We start from the raw sequence: 17,818 nt of genomic DNA, 5'->3' as shown, positions 1-17,818 counted from the left end.
GTGTAAGCAGGGAGAATCCCACTGTGTAGGAGCTTGAGAGCTTGCAGCAAACTTGACTGAACTCCCAGGAGTTTGGAGCAGGAAGACTAAGTCTCCCTCCTGTCCTGGCAGGATGCTGCATTGCAGGGCACATGGTTTATGTGAGTCCTGGCAAGTAAGGTAAAATACCAAAGAAAAAGAGGATCTTGCACCTGTATTCGTAGCAAGGACAACACTGGCATGGGTAAGGGCTGCAGCCATGGCAGTTTCTTCTCGTTCCTTCAGCTCCTTTCTCAGTGCCTTAATCTCACTGAGAAAATGGCTCCGCTCTCCCTTATCTTGAGCCTTTTTGGTTTTTGCCTATAAAATAGAAAAATCAAGATAGAACAAACTGTTTCTAGTCCTAGGGATATGTTCAGCTTCTCACATAACCAAAGAACCTGGATACAGCATGGCTTCTCTATGTCCACCATAATACATTGGCTCATCATAATCACTCCCACAAAACCTTGGTTTCTCTTCCCTCTCCCTGCCAGAAAGCCCCTTCCACAATCAGTGTTGCTTGAAGCATAAAGAGTATTTCTGTCTATGCAAAAGATGAACTATGTTGATACAGCCCCAGGCTCTGAGCATGAAACAGCAAAATGAGAATATCGCTGCCGATCAGATCATCCGGGACCATCAGGAGTAACACCATCACTCAGGGTCCAGACAGCAATTTCTTAGACTTAGTGGGTCCATGCTTAAACTGCTCTGGCTGCATATTTTGATAGTCTTGAACTGTGAGCATAAAGTGTTGAAGAGTAATTCCCTGTCCTTAAATCCTTTGTTCAGCCCTTCCTGCTCTGCCCTGTACTTTCCCACTGCCCCAGAGATCAGCAGGGAGGTCAGATGCTTCAGTCCATCTGATGCCTGAGACTACGCACCAGTCAAAGTATCTGGGCACAAAGCAGGGACAAATGTATAATGGTAATTAGGCTTAATGGGAAGAAGGGTCTTGTGCCTTTGCTGGGTGAAGAATTGGGACTTCCTATCTCATTCTGCTCTGTTGCTCGGAGGAAGCAGGGATCCTCTGGCTCCAAATGACCTTGAAGCAGGAGGGCTCCCCAAATTGACTGCGCCATGTCCAGCCAAAGTAGCAGCTTTGCATTTTTAAAAAGGTGTTTCTGAGTTGCTGTAAATGATTCAGAGCAATATCTAGACAGGCACATGGCTTTTTTTAGCAACGCCTATTAAATATATCTAACACAACAAATTATCACCACTGGTTGCTAGCGCTTCCCCGGCTACAGACCAGCAGCTATGAGATAACAGCCAAGCTATCGTTCACTGCAAGTCACCTTGAGAAAGCTATCCGCACTTAGATTATTTCCTAGGAGGTAAGGCTGATGACTTGCGAAGGCTGAAAAGGTTGCAGACAGAAGCTTTTATAAGCTGCCAAACCAATATGACCTGATGGTTCCTATAATCATCCTCTGTATGGGTGGATTCTCCAGTGTCTAACATGGTTCAGCTCATATTGTAGCCTTTTCCCTAGGAAAGACATTCATGTGTCTCGCTCTTCTACTCAGCCACCTGTTTTGTTAAACTTGTAGGTATTTAATACCTGTGAAACCTCTACAAGTCTGTCAAGCGTAGTCAAAATTGGCCGACAGGCTCAGAAGTTACAGGGATCACAGACAGATATGCAGAAAACTTGATCACACAGGCATCTTTTCCTTAGCTTGATCTAAAAGGACAGGGTGGGCACCAGTCCTGATGATAGTCACTGAGCTGAAGGAACAAAGCAGATTTGCAGCCACTTCTCTGTTAGAAACAGAGGAAGATTAGAGAGCAAAACTGATGGTGCCAGTAGGGACAATCTTAATGTCTGTTCAGCAAAAAAGATCTAGTTAGTAAATTAACAGCAACTGTTCTCTGAGGTTCACTGGTGACATTAAGATCCAAACATCTGACTGACTCTCAGCTCTGAAAGCAGCTAAGGGAGCAGGGAGCCCAGTCCAGAGGTAACAGAGCACTGTCAGTCAGCCCCAAGGATAGTGCTTGGGACACTGTGAGCCTGGATCCCACTGACTCCTTGTTAGGACTCTGTGGGTGCCAGCAGGCTCTAATTGTCCTGACCTGCCTCGTTTGGGCCCCCACCCACATACTCATTGGTCTGGGAGTGCATTTAAGGCCAGACTTTGTTTTTTTTGCCTGAGCTATAGAGCTTGTGCTCTGGTCTTGACTTCCTTCCTGGGTTGACTGCCTCATGACTCTGGACCTGTCTGGTGATCTGGACTGCTGGCTGATCCTGCTCAACATCACTGGATCTGTGCTACCTTTCTTGCTCAGGTACTGTGGGACTGCACCCTTGTTGGTGCAAATATCCAGAAGCTGATGTCCTGGAAAGCTTGAAGCCTGAACAGGTGAGGGAAGGAGACACAAAGGGGTAGAAGATGTGCAGAGAGCAAGGGTTTTCACTTATATTACTAGTTCTCCTGTGGTTGGGGGTAGTGGTGAAATAAAGGAGTGAGAAGAGTCAAAATATGGAGTGGACAAAGGATGAAATTATTACAGGGGCAAGTAGGGGATGTTGCAGGGGAGAAACTGAGGCAGGATGAGGGAAAGATGGGCCAGGACCTCAGAGGTGAGCTCTCTGTAGACCAGAAAGAAATGCTAATGAGTCAGACGCATCTTCTGTGAAAGACCCTATCATAGGCAGCTCAAAGCACTACTGTTATGCAAGTTGAATTGCAGCAGTATGCTAGCTCTTGGGTTTTTGTTTGGTATTTCAGGGCAGAACAAGCCTTGGTGGCCAGTCCCTATCTCCCATCACCACATACCCCTTGCTCTAGGGAGGAAGCAGATAGAGACTTTAATGCTGAAGGCTTTGCTTTCTCCTTAATATCCCTTCCACTATGGAAAATCAGCAGTGGAAAAAACCTCCTCCCAACTTTTGAAGTGTCTCCCAAGGACAGGAAAGGGAAAATTAACCACTAGGGAGAAAGATGCAAAATAAATTAAGAAGCAAAAAAGATTCTGTGTAGAGCTGTGACTACAACCAGGTCTCCATCGCAGCAGATAAGTACATCCTTCATGAACTTGCCTCTCAGCCACAAGTACAACTTTATCCAGCCCTCGGACGCTCTCTCCTTCCCTTACATTATGTGCAAGAACAACTTGTCTGCCAAGTTACTTCCCCAACTGCTCAGCAACAGAAACACTGGATGATGCATAACCACATTTGGGAAAACTGAAGCTGCTGCCGTAATGGTGGCTACAGATTAATGTTCATGGAGTGGAAAGCCATGTTTAGTCTGCATAATTTAAAGTAAACGCACAGTGCCTTACTGAAGGGCAGGGCAATATACTTGGGCATGTATGACACAACACGTGTGCAGGGGTATGAAGATGTCCTCCTGCATCTCTGATCACGACAGTATCTCTCTTGAGCTGGTTGCATCTGCAAAATGGCTTCTGGACAGTGCTGCCACCAGGAGGGGGAGGAAAAAACCTAATTAGTATCAAAACCTATCATCTGAAGTAAAAGAGCTACTCTGTAAATTAAGTCAGGAAAATTAGGTTGTGAAAGAAGAAATTAGGGATGCATTTTTATAGTGCACTCTGCTTTCTACTTGAGGTGGCTGAGAGTGGGAGGGAGTGTCAGGACAGCCAGACATCTCGTTAGGAAGTGAATTAATGATGTGAATGTTTCTCTCGTTCTCTGGTGAAAAGGATTGCATGAACAATGCCAGACAGATAATCTAGAGAGCAGGGCACTGCAGCATCTCCCCATGCAGCAGTAATGACTATGATTTTGCCATCAATGAGGAATTCAGCTAGGAGGAGTTCTACCTTTAGCCCCTTCTACAGCAGATGAAGATGAGCACTGGTGGCAGGTGACCAAGGAGGCTCAGGCAGCCCCTGGTAGAGAGGCTTTCTGTGAGATACCTTGCCAGGTTGGATGCCTTCCCTGTTTCTAAAACTGCCAAGCTTGCACCCCAGCCCCTTTTTTCCAAGGCCAGATTAAATGCCTTCCCATTAGAGTAAATAGGATTAATCCAGGCCACACACATCAACTGCCACTTAGTCCACTGCACTATGCTATTTTTTTTCTTTCCTCTCTCCTGAAGTGGCCTTTCTACTGTTAACTGACCACAGAGAGGCTCATGCCCACCAATATTCTACCCCTGCCTGGATACAGTAAGAACCAGACTGGGAGCATCACCGTGGGCTCATGGTGCCCTGAACCCATGAATACCAGGTTCAACATGGGTGCAGGCTGGCTGCACCCTGCCTATGGCTCTCAGCAGGATTAGTCACTGTGACTTGCCTCTAGCCACTGATTTTGGGGCAACCCAGAGCACCTGGCTGTAGTGGTTCTCTTCTAAGAACACGCAAGAAGTGGCAGAGTTGCTCCTTAGTTTTAGAGACAAAGTAGCTTGCCTGGCTAGCAGATCAGGTACTTCTAATCTAGAGAGCTGGCATTCAGGTAACCCACACAGGGCATGTTGCAGGGACACGTACAAAGGCCTGGTCGATGTCCTTCCTGATATCTGCTACTATCTGGGCATTGTTGCCACGGGCCAAGACTGCGTCCAAGGAATGCTGTTGGATGGGCTCCAGCAGGCGAGCAGGGTGCCCAAGCCGCAGGATGCGGGCTTTGTAGCCAGCCAGCCTTTCCACCAGATTATCCACAGCAACATTGGAAGGGGCACAACACAGGACCTGTATGGGGAGAAACCAAGTGCTTGTTACTGTCAAGGACACCAAAACACTGGAGCAACAGTGTCCGAGGAGGGAGACCAACACATACTGTTAGGAATTAACTATTGACACCTCCACAGCCTCCAGACACCAAAGGCAATTCTCGCCTTGCTTTGAAGCACTAGTGCAGGGTCTTCAATAAATAGAGGCTTCAAAGCTCAGGTTTGCTATTTGCACCTAATTTCAGCTGATAGGCAAAACTCCCTGGTCCTTGCAAACCAAGCCAGACTCTGTAGTGTAGCACAGCTGTTACTGGATCTGCTCCAGCTGCCATGAAGCCCAATAAGTTTGCAAAATAAACCAAGGTGAACACTGTCACTACAGTCCTGCCACTGATACTCACTTTCAGGCCTTGCTGTACAGCTTGCAAGATGATCTCTACTAGTGTTGTAGTCTTCCCTGTGCCAGGCGGGCCATGGACAATGGCAAGCTCCCTCTGTGCCAGTGAGAAGGAGACAGCCTCTCTCTGTGATGCATCCAGCGAGTCATTGTAAAGCTTTAGAGGCTCTGGGGAGACAGCAGGAGATTCACTTGGACCCCAGCCCTAACTTTGGGTGCTCACGAAGAAGCGCAAATCTTTGAATACAAATAAGAAGCTACTCAGTAGCTGGCCCAAATCAATTTGATAATGAGAGTAACATTCTTGGGGAGAAAGGTACACTGTGTACCACCTAGGTGGCTAAAAGAGCATGGGCTGGTAAAAGTAAGGCTTGTTATGCTTTCAGAATGAACAGGCTGCCCATCCTGCATCTGTCTCTTCCCCATTCTCTCTCCTACCCTGCTATACTTCAGAAGGAGCAACCATTCAGTTGTGAACATAGCTAGTATGTACTGACACTTTTCAGCATTTAGAAAGGCATTTACTGGCCATAACATCAAGCATTTAGGATCTCCTGGGTCTGGAAGGTGCCCTGGGTTTATTTTAAAAGTGAGCCAGCGTATTTAGTAAACTTTTAATAAAAAGAGGGGAGGAAGTAGTTGATCATGCAAATGAATCACTCCCATTCCAGTTAACAAACCCAACACAGTCCTAGTGAAAAAGCAGCAGAAAAAACTACAGTGTCTGTGAGCAGAAAAGAGCAGTCCCATATTGTTCAACAATGACTGAAAAAGAAGGCAGGAAAAAGATACAAACCAGCAATATAAATGATGAAAACTAAAATTAGTTTGAGCTTTAATGATCAGAAAGGAAAAAAGGGAAAAGAATATGCAAATTGCATTACAAGACAATTGGTTTCACTGCAGAAGACCCAATTCTCACAAGCTGCTTTTTACCTCCCAGATTTATCTAATTTAAATCCATATTTATTCTCATCCCCCATAACGAACAAGGAGATTAGCAGCAGGATTATGGAAGTTAATTACAGCAGATGATGACTCATTACACTGAGGTTTACCAAAAATAAAGTTCCTATGAAAGATTATATAAGACAAATATCTGGGCATCATTCCCTGCTGGGCATCATGTGTTTTATCGCTATCTTTGCATTAAGGACTTGATTAATAGCATGAAAGTTTCTTCTTGTTTTAGGCAGGTCAACTTGTGTGCACCTCCCATGTAACCTCTGGCACTGACTTTTGATGCACCACAACTAAATGAGGTGTCTAGGTTAAACAAATAACATTCGTTAAAAAGATGCTTGGTGAGGAAGTGAGAAACAGGACTAATGGTACTTTTTCCTGTTAACCTCACCCTTGCTTTATACATAATTTTTGAGTTAGTCTGCTAATGATGAAGAGAAGACTAGGAAGCATCCCATGGGCTGGAGAAAGACTAGCTTAAAAACTGAAAGGCATTTCCCACAATGAGGAACAGCTGGGATGTAGGAGTCATTGATATTTCCTTGCTCAAGGAATGAGATCACAAACAGGCTTCTCCACATGCATGCACACCCTCTTCCCTTTTAATCACACACTGCCAAAAGTTGCTATGTGGGCAGGCTGGGAAATATGCCTCTTTTCTGGGCTGGGCACATTAGTGGTGAGGAGGAGGGCAGAGCCTTTTAAAGGATGCTGTGGCTCCTCTAAACTCTTCTCCATCTACCAGCTGTGCTCTAAGTAGGCTCACCTGAAGAAATGCAGTTTATCTACTCCAGCAGGGCTGGCCCAAGAGCTCTTTAGAAGCAATCAGTTTAGGGTTTGCACAGATGCTCCCAGAATACACCCATTAACCCAGCTCTAGCCCTGTGGCATCAACTCTGCATTCCCGCCTCCTGCTCTGCCCAAGGCTGTCCACCTCAGGCCACAAGGCAGAGGATGAATGTAAATCTGCATCCTTGGGCCTGGCACAGATGGGTCTCGATGGTGGTCAGGTAATTCAGTCCCTGATGCACGACTTGATTTGGGAGCATTGGGGGGAAAAAAAAAAATAATCATCTTGGCCATCAAGGTTGGTCCTCCAACATTTCCAGGAACCAAGACACTTTTCTGCACAGTATCAGCAGTTCAGGTGAAGTAGTGGGTTGGAAGGTGATATTCAAGTCCACGAAAGGGGTCTTTGCACCAAACGTGGATAGGAACAGTCCCCCTGGGAGGAAAAGCTCAAATTCTCCAGAGCTGGAGGCCTTTCACTTCTCAATATACCTTCCAAAGTACATTCCTCACCATCAGTGTGTATGGGCACCAAGAGCAAAGCATGGGGACCCCATGACCAGCTCCTTTACGTTACAACCTAACTGCAGCCGCTGTTGGACAAAATCCAGGTGGTAATTAAGCCTAAAACAAGGAAATTCCCGTGCTCTCCCTATGAAGCATTTGGCAGTTGAGTTGTCCAGACTGCTTAGTTTTCCCTATAGATCTCAAGGGCCTCTTCATGGCCCCTGTGATGACAAGAGGTATCGCATGGCAGAGGGACAAGGAGCATTTAAGATTTTTGCAAGGGACTTGTCACATGCACTGGACTTGTGCCAAGAAGCTGAGGAAGTTTTGCTAGAAATCCCTGGTGCTTCCCCAGTGCTCTGCCTGCTGGGTTGGCTTTTACTGGGGACACTCTTGCCTTTTAACTAGGCTTTTTTTTTTCTTCCTTCTTTCTCTTTTCAAATGTCTTTTTACAGCAATAGGCAGAATTAGATATAACCCATGCCTTTTGCACTCGATGTGACCATGCAAGCCAGCCAGTGTCATGGCATAGAGACGAACACCCCCTTGCCTTTTCTACACCAGGACTACAGGAGAGAGCTGGTAGCTATTAGAGATCTGCAGGGTTATGCCTACAATAAGGCATAACATTATTTCTGAAAGAAAAGGGAATATGTCCATCCCGCTTGGCTGGCCTTGTGGTGCACAGCAAACAGAGCAATGCTGACCTCTACTGGCAAGCAAAGCATCTCTGTACGTCCACTACAATGTACAGGTGCAGGGGTCCCTCCATATATGCTGTGAGCAGGGAAGGATTTCTTGTAGGAGATTTCTGGTGTGAAAGGTCTAAATGCTTCTGGGCCATGAGTGCAGGTTAAAGTGGAAGAGAGCCAAGCAGAGCATTTCTTATGGATGGAATTCTGGATTTTGCTTCCCAGAGAGTCCAATGAGCAGAAATCCTGTTCAGTTCAGAGTTTGCCTTTTAGAAAGCTTATTCTCCCACTTGGTACCTTTCTGGAGGCAGCAAGGTAAGGGTTGGAAATGCGTTGTGGTGGGGACCAGTCCCATTCTTAGCTCCAGATCCCATCTATCCACTGGTGATACCTTCTTATGCTCCTTTCGACTACTCCATAGGTTATTCTTCCCACAGCCTGTCAAGTGTTTTTGTGTTATGCCAAGGATATATATTCAGAGTTGTATTTTTAAGTGTTTTGAAAGGATTTGTGCTTTGATGTGCAGTGCTATAGGTAACGCCTCAACCTATGCACAATCCCAGCAGCTCAGGAGGAGAGATGAAAAGCACAGATTCAGTGCATGACTTCAGCAAACACAGTCTTTCTGGCCACGCAAGGGGTGTGGCCTTGTGAGAGTGCACTGACATTTTTCATGATCTCCAGTAGCATTTCAGCTATGCCCTTTATGTAGGAGAGCCTCTAACATACCCCTGCCACTTACCATCCGATGGGGAGCCACCAGCTTTCTGAATCAAACCTGAAGCCCCTGGCTGTCCCTCACAGTTCAGATCCCAAAACATTTATCAGACCTGGCCCTGCTCAACCCTGAGCCCAAACATACTCCTGGCTAGAGCCAGAGGGGCAATCCAAGCATCCTGCAGTAGCAATGGTGTGAGAACCCACTAGCTGTGAGATCTCCTGTTGTCTGTAAATACCCTGGAATGAGAAGGCCGGTACAGGCTAATTTCAGGCTTCTTGGGGTCAAAAGCCTGGCACTTTTTTTTCCCAAATTACTGATAACCATCTTACACAAGCCCAGTGCCAAAAACATGCTCCCAGGACATTGTTCCAGTGGGAGTCACGCCTGTATCCATTAGTACTGGGAGGGATTCATCCCCCAAGTAGTGAACAGGATTTTCCTGACACTGTGGGAAACAGCTGCGTGCAAATTAGCATAGCAGCAGCAACTCTGTCAGTCATCAGGAGTTGGGTAAAAAGGGCGCTACCTTTTTTTGTCATTATTACGCTTCTGTGCATAGTGATGGCTTTTTAGCAAGCCAGTACCGTGCACTGGTCAGATGCCAGCAGCTGCTACCTACTTCAAAACCATGTTTCCATTGGCTTTATCAGACTCCTTGTTGACCTAATTGGTTGGCGACTAGATTTAGGCACTCTCCTGGGATGACACAGGCTTTAATACGGATCCTCCAGGCACAGCATTTGGCAGCCTGCTCTCCCAAGATAACCCAAGCAGCTGCGATCCAGTCATGAGAAGATCACAATGCAGTACAGCAAAAAATAAGCAACTAAAAGCTATTTATCAGACAGGTCATGAGACTACTGTAACTCTATTTGGGTATGCCCTAAAGAGACCCTGTATAACCAACCTTTTGGAAATAACAATAAAAAAAAAAAAACAGATGCTTTTCCCTCCAGGTTACAAGGGTCCATGTTGGGAAACAGCCACAAGCAGAAGGCACCAGCGGAGCAGAGGATGGCATTGAGACTCCACTAGCTTTGCTGCTGGAAAGAACCACTACATCTCACATTTTTCAGTGGTACTGGTGAGCATTCTGTGTTTCAACTCTGCATTGTGTGCTGCAGTCTGGGTACCTACAGCCTGCTTTCTTGAGGATGTGAAGCACACACAGACTTGTTGTCTATCTTTTGCGCTTTCAGTTTACACCTCTGTAACACTTGAATCTGCTGACCAGTTTTTAACTGATTTGTTATAAAGTCCCTACATGCTTTATGAAAATGCACAGTGGTATCAGGACCCACCTAAAAGCCCTGAGACTCCTGTGCTTGAAAAATGAGGCTTCTAATTTTTTTCCCATGCTTAAGAACTTAGATTTAGGATTCTGCTGCTGCACGTATCATTTGCTGGAGCCTATTTTGCCCTTGGGAGAACACCCTTGAACATCCAGGCATAGAACTGGGTGCTTATGATTTCCAATGACCTTTCTGCTTCTCAGTCTCCTTGTAATTTGGTTCTTCCCCACCACTTGTATAGAAGAGAGTGACAAATATCCCCACCCACCCCCCCAGGTATGGATCTCATCTACTCTGGGCTGCCTTCCTCCTTCTTTTCCAGCACAAGTGTCAGTGCTAGCTTTTTCTCTGGGTGGGTGTTTATATGGTCTCACTCCCACCCCTGGCTTTCTGGGTTTCTAACTGAAGTGGAGCTTATATTGCATCCTGGAATGGTGTTAATATAGATGTGTGTCTAGACAGCCAGTTTTATGAGATGTACAGAACTTATTAACTCTGAGACTCCTGATGGGTTGGTTTGAAATCAGATAATGGATGGGATGAGACAGATACAGGGAAGCATCTCCCTAAGAAACCAGGCTAAAAGATGCTTTGTCATGAAAAGAAATAATGTGTCATGGAGAAGCAGCCTGAAATGCTGTGAGGTTTTTCTGTCCTTCTGTGTCAGAGCATGCACCTGGGAAGCACTTGCTGCCTTTTGCAGACAGTCCACACACCTACGAGTTTCTATACTATTTGCAGAGACACATCCCCATGTCCTACAGTGTACGGGACACCTGGGGAACTGCATGTGCCATCATATATGCGTAAGAGACAGGATTTATCCAGCCAGCTGCTGAGTGCCCTCCCCTTCAACTCAGTGGAGGCTGGCTGTTCAAGGCACGTTGCAGGACCTATTTAAAGTTAAAGTCATTATTATTTAATTCCCAACTTTCTAGTTGGGGAGAAAGGAGCTGTAAATTGAGGAGGTAAATGGAAGGCCATTCCACCCTGCCAGAGCATTTTGCTGTTCTCAGGTGATATGTTGCCTTCTCATATTGCATCTCTTCTGTCTGTTTAATGTGGCTGAATGTTCCTATCAATCAATATTTTCAGTGCTGGGGAGACATAAAATTCATCTCTGTGCTTAGTTTTGCACATCTGAGCAATTTGGTGAAAAGGAGTTTTTCTTCATTAGAAAGGCAGTTCTGCTACCACAAGGGAAAAAGCAGTGTTGAAGCTGCTGAGAAAGTTCATTAAAATTTAATTATTTTATCTAATATTAAAAACTTGAGTGCACCAAGGTCCCTAGGTAGCCAAAAGGCTAAGAGGTTTGACTCAGACTAAGCTCAGTGCTTAGAACTACAGAGATATGACTCGCACTAACATTAATTCTTCATCCTTGGTGTATCATATCAGAAGCCTAGCCTGAAGGTATACTGCAGGGGAATGGGAGTGAGTATGTGAAAGAGGGGACCACTGTGGACAACCAAATACAGTAATCAAAGTAAGAGAAAAGCTGCAACAGCAAGCACAGAGTGCAAGGAGCTGTGGTGGGGAGGAAACCAAGCAGAACCCTGGCCAGTAAGGAACAAGGCAGGGATGGATGGCATCACCCATGGCATGCTGCTGAGCAATGAGAGGAGAGACCTGAGCTCTCTACATGGCTTAGACACAGATGGCTGGCCTGATCCTGCCAGGCAGCTCAATCCACCCTCTGCTTTCATTCCCTGATTTTTGCAGCCCAGATGATATCTCCCTTCTGTCAAGGGATAACACTAATTAGCAGTTGCCAAGCACTTGGATATTCTGCTGATCAGAGGCTTTAGTTTTCACATAGTTTCTCTGAAAAGGTAAGCTGTGTAATTTCATCTTTCATTTTTCCAAAGACTTTTGCACCAAAAGAGATCTGAGTAAAAGGGGATTCTACTTATATGCAATTTTTTTGACAGCTGCTGGTAAAACCAAGTTGTGAGGTTTTAAGTATTTGATGAAACCAAAGCAGCCTGCACATCTCCAACTTGACTGAATACAATCAGAAGGCTGTAAAAATACAAGTGTTCCCATGCTGTTTCAAACTGGACTAGTTCCACAGTCACTTAATTCCCATGAAGGCAGAGTTATTGGATTTTCAATACAGAAGCAGCACTGGCAGTTTCTGATCTTTCAAGTTTATGGATGAGACTGGAGCAGGCAGCAAGTAAGAAATGTCTCATAAACTAAATTGAATTTCAGATTCATGAATGTGTGCAAACAAATTCCCCCATCACAAATCCTGCCTGTTTCATGCCAGAATTCAACTTTACTTGGTACACTCCAAAAAAAGTGAGCATCAGCTAGCTGAATAGTCTCTCTTGCAGCGATGACAAGGGTCTTTACATGAGTAAAGTGTGTCTGGTGACCCATAAACCAGTATGAAAAGTTAAGTGTTCAATGCTGCCAGTTGCAACACCACTTATTACTCACATTCAATACTCAGGTCTTTCCTGGAGCAAAGTAAGCTACATGTTTGGTGTGGATAAAAACTTCACAGAGATCAGAGTTCTTTGTGTTCCTATGGGCTATTTCAAAGAATGGGTCTTGAACTGAGAGACCACAAGCACCCTTCTCAGCTGGTCAGTGCCAGAGACAGGACTTGGAGGACTGGAAGAGGAGTAACGGTAGCACAGTGGGAAATGTCTACACAGTCATCACTTAGGGCTCTGGCTCTGTGTCTCTGTCAGATGTGATATCTGAAGAGGTAAGCATCCTCCTAACTGGGCAGGGAGAGAGCGCAGAGCCCTCATCCTGTGGGTAGGGAACTTCAGGCTTCACTGATTGCTCTGGAGAGTGAATATTTCTGCCCCCCACCCCTTCCCCACAATAACTTTCCATATCCTTGCTTAAAACCAGCATGAAAGCAGCAACATCACTGCTCTCACCAGTCCATCCAAAAGAGTTCTCCACCTGTGTAACTCTCAGTTCACATACCAAAGCAGACTAAAAACAGTAGCAGTCTCAGTGCACGTGGTTGGCTGTGAAGGTCCAGGGGCTCTAACCCTTAAGGTGCAGAAGAAGCCTGGTATAAAATCTTATAAAGAAGCATTCTTACTTGTGTCACTGAATGCACTTGGATCAGAAGAAAAGAAGAGGACGTCGATCAGATCAGAGGCTGGACCACTGTGATACTGCTTTAGTGCATTTAAAGCTCTGTCAAAGAAGAAAATAGCCAGGTTACATGCACAGCATGAATTCCTTCAGAGATTCCTGTGTACCTTAGGGCCCAGTGACAGAAGACCTTGGGCACAGATTCAATTTTTCCAAATCTGAAAAATGTTACTCCACAACAGACTAATCCTATCTAATTGCTGCATCCCCCAACCCTCACACACACACATCCCTTATGCTGGTCAGACTTCCACTTTCTATTATTCCAGTTTGATACTGTCAGACCCTGTGCCGAGCCTTTTCAACACATTAATTCAGCAAAGAGTTACTCACTTCTCCTGCCAGGATGGAAAAGGCTCTACGCACAAACCAGTGAGTACCAGAAGTGATACAACACAGGACCAAAATATGTAGCTGAGTGTGGGATGAGGGGTGGGAGAGGAAGAGGGAAGAGCAGGACTATACTGGCCAGCAGGTAGATAAATTTAGGCTGTTGTGATGCTGTAGCATAACACATCCAATTGAGTTATCTCAGTATGGCTTCCCTCAGGAGTTAGCAGAAGAAAGGCACATCCAAAAGGTGGATACCTCCCCTAAGCGGAGCTGCTATAGGAGTAAGAGGAGTAAAATAGAAAAGGAGAGAAACCATGCTGAGTGAAATAAACTGAGATCTGTCTCAGAAGAGCTTTTTCAGAATAAACATGGCAATTTTCAATTGGCTTCTACGCTCCTGAGCAGAGTGACCATAGGTGAGTTGCAACCCCATGGTCCTTACTTTTTCAGCCTGTTGTAGGTGACATCATTGGCTAATTTCAGCAGGCGGTAAGAGCTGTCTCGGTCCAAGCTCAGCATGCCATCTCGAGATTCCTCAAAGGCAACAGTCACTGCTTTGGAGGTGACACGTGTTACAATGCCAGTGGAGAGCGGATCACCCTGGCCAGCTGAATCAGAGAGGCCCACAATGTCCCCTGCAAAGACAAGTTTGAAGAGAGAGCGTGAAGTGGGGCAAACATATTGAAAAGAAGCTCTTTTGGGGAGACCAGTAACCAAGCATGGTCCATTGGAGACAGCAGGACCACCTACACCAACCATAGCTCTAGCACTGCATTTTCTGCCAAGGTCAGAATTTGTGTCAAGCCCATAATGGAGAACATCCTTTTCTTAGCTGACAGAAAGCACACAGCAAGAGGGAGCAAAAGGATATTAGCAGTGAGAGGACACCAGAGAGCAACTAACTGGTGGCCTTCAGATCTCCATACGCTACAGGTCTTGGGGTGGAGACCAGCAGTGCTCCCCATAGCCAGAGCTGCTCAGAAAGCCAACGTGCTTTCACACAGACCTTGAGAGAACCTGACTTCTCTGAACTCTCAGACAAACTACTTTACATCCATTTTATTTTTTAATAATAGCCAAGGAGTCTGCATGACAATATGTGCCTCCCAGATGACTGCTATATGTTAGTCAGTAGAACTAAGAAAGACGAGAGATTTTTAAGGACTCACTACGGCTTTTCACAGTCACTGTGAGATGAAAGAGAGTCGAATTACATTGTGTAATGGTGAAATGGAGGTTTTGAGCAGGATGTTTGACTAAGTTTGTAACTTAGCCGGGGCTCACATTTATTGAGGATTAAATTTCAGATTCCCAAACTATGGGAAGCTTTCCTTCCTCTGTAAGGTCCATCAGCTCTTACATTAAAATGCTTGTGTCCCAGAAATAATTTACTGCGATGGCAATGTTATTTCTCTTTGAAGAGCACTGGCAGATGCTCTCAAGGCTGAGGCCCCAATCTGCAATAAGTCATTTTAATTTCAAAGGTCAGCACCTCGGAGGCCTGGGTGACAAAGAATGCATCAACAAACTGAACTTCAACACACTTTGAAATGGTACCATCATGCGACCAGGGTGTTGTGGTTTAACCCCAGCTGGCAACCATGCAGCCGCTCACTCACCTCCCCTGCACCCAGTGGGATGGGGAAGAGAATTGAAAAAAAGTAAAACTTGTGAGTTGAGATAAAGACAGTTTAATAGGACAGAAAGGAAGAAAATAATAATAATAGTATTAACATGACAACAATAATAAAAGAATTGGAATATACAAAACAAGTGATGCACAATGCAATTGCTCACCACCTGCCGACCAGTGCCCAATTAGTTCCTGAGCCCCCCCCAGCCAACTCCCCCCAGTTTATATACTGGGCATGACATCACATGGTATGGAATATTCCTTTGGCCAGTTTGGGTCAGCTGCCCTGGCTGTGTCCCCTCCCAACTTCTTGTGCCCCTCCAGCCGCCTTGCTGGCTGGGCATGAGAAGCTGAAAAATCCTTGAGTTTAGACTAAACATTACTTAGCAACAACTGAAAACATCAGTTATCAACATTCTTCTCATACTAAATCAAAACCATAACAATATATCAGCTACTAGAAAGAAAATTAACTCTGTCCCAGCCGAAACCAGGACACAGGGTCAGAAACAGTCTGGTTCCCCATGACGCACCTGCTTAGCAAGCTCAATGATCTAGCAAACTAAACCAAGAAAATTACTAAACTAAACCAGAAAATTATCTGGTGCAGCCAGCTTCTCTCTTGTGGACCAGTTTTGGAGAGTGCATGGCAATCTCCTCATTGCCTAAGGAAAAGAGAAGAAGGGTCTCTGCAGGGAAAAAATAGAGGGCATACTGCAGACTCACATGGAACTACTTCACAGTCAAACCAAAGTTCTTCCAAGGGGTAAGCCTGCACAGCTGGTTGCAGCACAGCAGACAGCGTCCTCGCTTTCCTCAGATACCGGCCACAGAGGGAACAGCTCAGCTTTGATGCTCCTGGTCATGTTTTCATGGAAGTGATGGCCGAGGGTGAGACACAAGTGAAAAGGCCACTGGCTGATGTGCTGGTGAGTCTGTGTTTCTCTAGTACCTTCATTTCCAACAGAAATCCAGGCATGTCAACTAATAACGCTACATACTTCACTTCTTCCTTTTCCTTCCCAAAAATAATAGTACAGGGAAGGGAGGAAATACGGCAACTCAGGAAGGAAAAGGAAAATCCACTTTCCATTTTCGAATTAAAGTGTATGCGACAGAAGCTCCTTACGTACCACAAGACATAAACATGAATGCTTTGGCTTGTACAAAGAATGTCATGAAATCTTTACTGACAAGAGACGAGGGCTTTGTTTTTATTGATTCAGAAGGAGGAAAGCCAGTTCTTTAACCACAAGCACTTCCTGGTGCAACATACACGTCCATAACAAGCCGAGAGAAAAAGAGGCTGTTTTTTCTAGATTCATCCTGTAGCTGTAACATTTTCTCCCTTCCTTTTTTGCATCAATTGCTCAGTCTTTACAAATTAAATATCATATTAGAAAGATGTTAGGAAGAAGACATTGGTCATCTCTTACTTTACCTACTTTGCACCGACAGGAAGATCACTTACCAGGCCCAAAACTGTTGTAGGGCAGCTCAGCATCTGAATCGTATTTTCTAGGCTGAAATGTCACGAGCAGCCGTCCGTAGAGGCCGGTTCTCTGGTTGGTAGCTTGGAGTCTTAGCAAGCAGATGCCTCTGCGCTGCAATTCCTTCAGGGAGATGCTTTCCTGCCATGCCCTGGAAAGCACACACAGGCGTGAAAACCATTTTCTGGACTGAAGCTGAGATTCAAAGCCTCAGAAGACAAAAAAGAAAAAGACAGGAGGAGGAGATGGAAAAGAAGGGGAAGGATGATGGCAAAAGAGACACCAGCTTGTTGAAATGTTGGCTTACATGATCACTTTGTAGCGATGTAACTAGATTGGCTTCTACAAGCTTATTTTGGGAAATGGGGTGATGCCCACAGATCCCGAAGAGAAGGTAACAGCTGCTTATGTGTATTTTCCTCTCTCCTGTCTGGGTGTGAAAGGGAAGGACCTGCCCAGTTATCCACATCCCAGGATCCAGGACAGAATAACTTGAGTTTTCTCCCATCACGTATAACTGCTTAAATGGAAGATTTGCCATTTTTTGCAGGAAGTTGCGCTACCCTCCAACAAACACCACACACGCGCCTGCACAGGGAAGAGGAGCGGGTGTCCGGCAGAGACTTGCAGGCTACAAGTGACTACAGCACAAAATGCAGGCAGCAGCTTTACAGACTGCTGTTCTCTGGGGCCAAAGTGTGCTGCAGCAGCTGTGTTTGCTCCACAGTCTCACTCGGGGAGGGTGACTTTATTTTTGTATAGATCAAAACAAAAAGGAAAATCCTGCAGGTTTATTCTCTTTAGTCTCCCAGGTTGACTTGTGTCCTGTAGGTTGGTTTCTAGGGAGCTGAAGTGTCAGGGAACTTCAGGCAGCTGTGGAATAACCTTATCCTGTCTCCTGGCACCCTCTGACCTCAGGGCTGGGTAAGGCCAGGCCTTACTGGCACCAGAAATAGGGGTGTCTGCGCTCCTGCCATGGCCCCATACAACCTGGGGGCACTTGGTGATACCCCTACCCTCCCTGGCACCACAAATCCACCTGAGTCAGGTGGGATTTGGTTTCAGCTCAAGCTCTGGGGCAGGAGAGCAAAGCTGGGTGGGGGCTGCAGGTTCCCAGCACACCCCCACCCCAGGGTCTGAGGGAGAAGAAGGGGAGCCCCAAGGTGTTGCCAATGTGAGCTTGGATTCTATAGGTGACAGCAAGC

The 17,818-nt window shown here is 45.7% G+C and overlaps 1 protein-coding gene across 2 annotated transcripts in view; it reads right to left on the bottom strand.

The window, feature by feature from the left end:
- The window catches only part of IGHMBP2 (immunoglobulin mu DNA binding protein 2), a 58,219-nt gene that overhangs the window by 39,888 nt on the left and 513 nt on the right, over positions 1-17,818 (bottom strand). The window contains exons 2-7 of one of the 2 annotated variants that reach the window (XM_075048543.1): positions 16,595-16,764; positions 13,933-14,125; positions 13,102-13,199; positions 5,072-5,235; positions 4,489-4,689; positions 192-339 (exon numbers count right to left, since the gene is read on the bottom strand). In XM_075048543.1, coding sequence (XP_074904644.1) covers positions 192-339; positions 4,489-4,689; positions 5,072-5,235; positions 13,102-13,199; positions 13,933-14,125; positions 16,595-16,764 — 974 coding nt within the window. The remainder of the gene's footprint in view (positions 1-191; positions 340-4,488; positions 4,690-5,071; positions 5,236-13,101; positions 13,200-13,932; positions 14,126-16,594; positions 16,765-17,818) is intronic. The other variant, XM_075048545.1, reaches the window with a different exon arrangement.

Source organism: Buteo buteo, chromosome 16 (assembly GCF_964188355.1).
Source record: "Buteo buteo chromosome 16, bButBut1.hap1.1, whole genome shotgun sequence".
Lineage (NCBI taxonomy): Eukaryota > Metazoa > Chordata > Aves > Accipitriformes > Accipitridae > Buteo > Buteo buteo.
This window is presented reverse-complemented; position numbering and strand designations above follow the sequence as displayed.